The sequence below is a fragment of the Telmatherina bonti genome (genome assembly GCF_933228915.1).
Source record: "Telmatherina bonti genome assembly, chromosome: 3".
NCBI classification, from domain to species: Eukaryota; Metazoa; Chordata; class Actinopteri; order Atheriniformes; family Telmatherinidae; genus Telmatherina; species Telmatherina bonti.
The window spans coordinates 13,560,161-13,566,562 of NC_136621.1; the positions used below are offsets into that span (position 1 = coordinate 13,560,161).

The 6,402-nt window shown below is 41.7% G+C and overlaps 1 protein-coding gene across 2 annotated transcripts in view; it reads left to right on the forward strand.

Moving 5' to 3' along the window:
• rptor (regulatory associated protein of MTOR, complex 1) overlaps positions 1-666 on the forward strand; it is a 235,132-nt gene extending 234,466 nt beyond the window's left edge. For both annotated transcript variants that reach the window (XM_079265219.1, XM_079265220.1), the window contains one exon: positions 438-666. In XM_079265219.1, the coding sequence (XP_079121345.1) occupies positions 438-506 (69 nt within the window). In that variant the 3' untranslated portion in view covers positions 507-666. The remainder of the gene's footprint in view (positions 1-437) is intronic.
• The last annotated feature ends 5,736 nt before the right edge of the window (positions 667-6,402 follow it).

The following is a 6,402-nucleotide window of genomic DNA, read 5'->3' on the forward strand; positions in this document are numbered from 1 at the left end:
GTAAACCTGTCTGCTCCTGGCTGCTGCTGTCGTTTCTCCTGCATGTTCTGAACCTCCTGACGCTGATTTAACATAACAAACCCGAAAGCTTCAGGGTGGAACATTTCATTTTGATCGGTTTCAAGGGAACTGGATTTTTATCATTTCTGAGAAATAATTTTCTATTACCTGTTGCCTTTCTGCAGTTGTGGGTAAGTTGGGAAAATGCTGCTGATTCCTACGTCAGCCACTAGATGTCAGTACATCTTCGACACAGGACCTTGAACGCCTCAAAGCCTGAATTTGTTTACAATTATAAAAATAAACAATAAATATTACATTTTCTGACAAGAATATCAAGTTTACAGTATCGGCTAGGCAAATGTGATGCTGTTTTGGGGAGTTTAAATGCATTAAATATGACTCCAACCACTGTTTTCTGTCTCTCCTTCCTCCAGCCCCACTTGGCGGTCGGCAGCAACGACTACTACATGTCCATCTATTCAGCAGAGAAGAGGCTGAGATAACACACCAGCATCCAAACCTCCCATCCCCACCAACACACATGACTTCTGACCATGAGCCTCGAGCACTGGGATGTAAATTATGTTTTTCCTGTACATACTCAATTTACCACCCTGAATGTCCAGTGACTGCTGCTGATAAAATGTCATGCTACAAACAACTCTACACACATACATACTACATATATATATATATATATATATATATATATATATATATATATATATATATATATATATATATATATATGTGTGTGTGTGTCATTGTTTATTCATATTCTTATTATGAAGCTGATGATTGTAGACTTGGCTGTGCTGAGGAGTGTGTATATTTAAATAGCAAAAGAAAAGAGGTTCTATTTTAAAGAAGTGGTACCCACTGATCCCTGCAGCTCCTCCTCGCCACACAGCAAGCATTACTACCTGAATGAACTGTTACCGAACCTGCATGTGGCAAGAGAGGGGGTCCCACACTATTAAACCCCACTCACCGGTGCAGGAAACACAGACTCACACACCCGTTGGACGCAGGCATGTTTGTAATTTCATTTTAAAGGATGCAGAGTTCTGCGGCTTTTCTGCCCCTGATGCCAAGACATTTGATAGGATGGACCCAGTGACGGTGGTTGTGCTTGTTGTCACACACCAGGCAGATGTGATGAGGGTTTGTTTTTCTGTGTGCGTGTGTGTGTGAGTATACGTGTGTGTGTTGTTATAGCACAGATATGCCCACAGTGGGCTCTCATAGCCTTGAACTTCATGGATGCCCAAAAAGACTCCTTCTCCTTTACTACAGATCCCGTTCTTGCGTCCCTGTTCCCACCTGATCCCAGTGTGCCAGACCTAATCATGATCCTCCACGCTAGCCCCGTTGTCCTGGCTCAGCAGTGTTACTGTTGATGTGTTTATTTTAACTGAGGGAAAACCTGCATCATCCCCCAGGATGACGCACACCCTGTCCCACCTGGAAGTTACCGTACCTGCCTGCCTACCTACCTGCCTGCCCTGCAAAGCAATAAGATGCCTCACGCTGCTGCTGCCTCAGCCAGAACTAGCGCCTCCATCGCCACAGCACAGCAATACAAATGCATGTTTCGTTTCCATGGTGTCGTGCTTTTTTCTTTCCTTATTAGAGTACCAGATGGCTGCGTTGTACCCATCTGCTCCCATTACTGACAGAAAGGATATCAAATCAGTTAGTTTACTGTTTCCTGTTCAACTCTTTGCTAATTACTACGGTGAAGGATCTGAAGAAGACCAAACAAGAACCTTTTCTGCTTTTTATGGCTCATCTCTTTCTGATGTCTGGAAGACGAGACTCCCCGTCAACATTTCCTTTAAATCTTCAGTATTTTTCAGTATTTTCTTATTTTTTTGTGTGTGTTCATTTTGAGCCTTCTTCATTGTGATCATGTGTTACAGAGCTGGAGGAGTGACGTTATCTGTATGTTAAATAGATGCTGACTCGCCTGTGACTTCAGCAGTGCACACTCACCTTAGCAGGTTTTAGTCAAGCATTTTCGCTCAGGTATCTCATGAGCCACCTCAGCTGAGGTCAGTCACATGATCTGATGCAGCTTCCCTCCAGTGATGTAAGTTGTTGGGATGAGTGTTATTGTCATGCTGGTTTGGTAGAGGCTCTGATGTTGTTTTATGTGTGCAGAATCACCAGTGACGTGCCTCTCCTCTGGGGCTGCAGCTTTGCCTTCTTAGTCTTTTGTCATTGATTTTCTTTCAGTATTTCTCTCTGTTATTGTAATTTATGTTTTTAATTCTTCTAATGTTTTGTTTGCCTTGGCCTCAGTGAAAAAATTGAAGACGTGTGGACAGCCTTACCCACACACGCTGCAGTTGACAGTTTTCGCAGCCAACAGCGGCTGCTCCCTCCTCTTCCCTTCGCTCAACCCAAATTTTTTTTTTCCCCCGCTGAAGGAGTGGAGTCGGGAACTGAAAGTGAACTGGGATTTCCCTCTGGTGAATGCAAGCGACTGCAGCAGCGGTCCTCACATAACTCCCCACCATCACGTCGTCACCGGGCTCGTCGGTGCTCTGTGGTTCTAAAAAAAAAAACTCGACTCGGACCACGTTCATCTCTAATTACCCAGTTCTGAGTTTTAAGATTTTAGATCTGGAGAAAAGACTTTAAGAAAAAAAAGTTGTAAGAAAAGAAAACTGGGAACAATCAGGTTTGTTTTTGGGACTGTAGACTGCTTTGCTGACTGTGGTTTAAGAGACAGGAGATGAAATCAGTGAAATAAACCAAATACAACACCAGATTTCATCTGCTTCGTACATCTGGTCTCTCAATGGTCTTGCATTATAACAAGCATCAACTCAGGAGTTTTCCCATAAAGATGCACACAAAGCTCATTTTTAGACCACACTTTATGTCAAGCTTGACTTAAATGTGTACTCATGCTCATATTCAGTCATGTGCCCTCAGTCAAACAAACCAAACTGGTGAATGTTGTGCAAATATAAGACAAGCTCTCAGAGTATTTTCAAAGTTTAGATGCAAACTCACCTACTAGTTAAAAAAAGAGGACCCATGTGTAGATCATTACACATTTTCCAAGAGTGATTTAAGCTTTAAATCAGAGAAATAGCCATACGTTTAATACATTTAGTACTCTAAACAAAAGGATGTCCAGCTCCGGTCCTCGAGGGCCACAATCTGGCAAGTTTTCCATACATTTCTGCTCCAAAACACCTGATTTTAAAGAATCGATCATTGTGCAGAGCTTCATTGGCTGTTGGATCCATTTAACGGAAGCCAGACTCCCTGTCTTAACATCTTAAAGCAGGGGTGCCCAAAGTCTGTCCTCGAGGGCCGCTGCCCAGCAGGTTTCCCATGTATCCCTGTTCCACACATGTAGCTTCCATTAAATGGGCCCAACGGCCACGGAAGTTCTGCACAATGACTGATTAGTTTGAGTCAGGTGTGATGGAGCAGGTATACATGGAAAACCTGCAGGATCGTGGCCCCCAAGGACCGGAGTTGGGCACCCCTGTCTTAAAGGAACAATGTGTAAGAACTACTGACATCTAGTAGCGAACATGAACGTAAAAAAAAACTGCAAAGCAAATGGATGGTGGCTGTCAAAGGCCAAAATTCTTCCACACAAAAATGTATTCATCTGCATCCAGTGGATTCAGGTGATGGTCGTTCCATTTTCATTCAGCCACTTAACAACAATGTTGTCCCAGGGCTCTTTACAGACACATCAGTTCAGGTCAATTCATTAATAGCCAAGCTAATGGAAACCAGCTGATTGCATCAAATCATGATGTCGGTCCAATCCCCCATCCTGAGCATGCATGAGGCGACAGTGGGAAGGAAAACTCCAGCAGAACCCGGCTCAGGGAGGGCAGCCATCTGTCTCCACTGGTTGGGGTGGAAAGGACAGGACAGATCAACGTACAGCAACTTTTATTCAGGAAGATTTGTGGAAAAAGGAGAAGTATGTTAGAGGTGGCAATACTGTTGTGTATTTAAACATTAGGAAACAACTAATGTAAACTGTACATGTGTGCTGTCTTCTTCTATTATCCTTTAAACTCACTGACTCTCAAAGATGTCTTTTTGATTCCAAACATTCACTGCCAAAGATGCCAAACAACGTCTTCTTGCTGTTTCAGCATATGAAGAGCCGATTCGGCAAGGTGTGTGCATCAAAACACCCTTTGTGTTGTGAACGCACTTTAAGTGTGCACCCAGAATATCAGCATTCCCTATCTGTATTCCCAGAACCAGAGGTGTATAAAGTAGAAGTAAAAATAAAGTAGAAGTCCCGCCATGTTTCTGGATCTACCGATGCATTCAGAACAGGTGTTTTCACCAACAGTATCATCTACCTGCAGTGGAGCTGAGCTCATTAAGTTCACCTGGTTTATGACTGGTTGGAAAGAGCTGTCAGGACTTCTATGTTCTACTTCATACACCTCTGCTACCAACTGAAGCCCTATCTGAACATCTGTACTTTGGCACGTTTTGCACCCTTTCTGATGCAACCCTCTGCATTTATCCAGCCTCGGACTCAGAACACTCGTTCCCCTGAGAGGCTGCAGCGCACCGACCTCCAGGTCACAGGACAACCAGCTCCACCACTGGAGCGAGAGATTCATGATGAAAGAAGTGACTTAATCCCAGCCATTTTATTTTCACATTTATTCAGGAAGTTTTTTGTTTTTTTTTTTCCTTCTTTTCTAATTATTTTTTAAAACTTGTTACTGCACACAATAACTGATGGTGCAACACAGCGTCCACTGCAGCTGCCATTAGCAACAGAAATGCAGCATAACTGTGAGAGAAAGCAGATAACAGACTTCAAACAGTTTGTAAAGCTCATGTCAACAAACATTGTCTTGAAAACATGCAGGGATGCTCCATCCAATTACCCCTAAAGACACAGCAGTATGTCGGCCTCACTGAAACATAGATGTTTATGACGTCTACAAACTGTTTGGTGTCAGACTGGTAAATTCTGCATATCTACCCATTAAAAGGTGAGTTTTACATATACTGGATGTGTCTCAAGACACTGATGTACCCGGATACTGTGAGTGTATTAAAATTATGGAGCCTCCTGAAGCTGACCCACGAGGGCAGTAACTGTTTATTCTCATCCTTAATCTGACAACATAAAATGCATTTTGAAAGATATTCGTAAATGTTTATAAATGACTCTTGCAGCTATAAGTCACAACTTAGATGATATGCTCCAACTTGTGTATAACTAAGAAGGGAACATTTAGCAGACAATAACCTTAAGCATTAAGAGCTTTTTATTTATAGAAACATCCTTCAATGGCGCAGATTTGCTGCATTTAGGTTAAAAAAATACACTAAAAAGTTTTACTTCAATAGAAATAGGTTTAAAATATGTAGCTTAAAAGTATTTCCTTCAGGTTTCTTAAATGCCGCCAGAAATGTTTTGCTTAGCAGAAAAGTACTTGTGTGTGACAGAATGATGGTCTGGCTGTTGTGTTTCGCTGAACAAATCTGCTTCCCCAAGAGGAGCTTTTTGGGTAAAAGAAAATATTTATTATTTATTTTTAAATGAGTCTATTGCTGGATTTTCATATTAATGCTGGACCTGGGAAAAGAAAGGAGAGTAAATAGAAGAGAAAAGAGTGACGAGAATAATGGAGACACTTTTATAAGACACTAAGAAAGCAGCAACATCAGCTGTTCATACTGACAGAAATAAAATTATTTAAAGAAAAAAATGCTGAAAAGATCAGCGTCGTCTATAAAAAGGCTAACAAGCTGAAAAAAAAAAAAAACATGAATCACAACAACAAAAACATCACGCTGTCTCAGCATGCGCTGAATGCAGAGCAATGTAGCCGGCATGAATGGAGGCCAGCAGTGATCATGTAACTAGAACCAGGTCCCTGCAAAGACCAGAGGCTGACCAGTGGACCTGCGGGACCCTGGCGACCAGCTGACCACAGAAGCGATCATGCATCCACCCAGAGGGCAGCAGAGGAAGACCCCAGCCAGAGCGCCCTACGGCTATGGAGCACAGGTCCCAGTCTTCATACATGCTGTTGTACAAAGTATATTTTTTATTGTCTGAAAAAAAATGTGCTAGCAAAGTAATACTGAGACGGATGTAGGGGTCATTGACTGATGTTCTTCTTCGATGGTTAAATCCATGTTAGTATGCATCTGCTCTTCTGGTGCTTGTTTAATTTATTCAGATCAGAATGATTATTTAACAAACTTAATCTGGATTAATTGTTTGATTAACTGTTTTCTATGCAAAAATATTTCCACACATTCAATTCTGTCTTCTTATCAAAATATTCAGGTACATTTTTCTGTATGGTTGCTTATCAATATGTCAACTAATAATAATTAATAATTAGTAACAAAGTTACATCGTATTTGTTA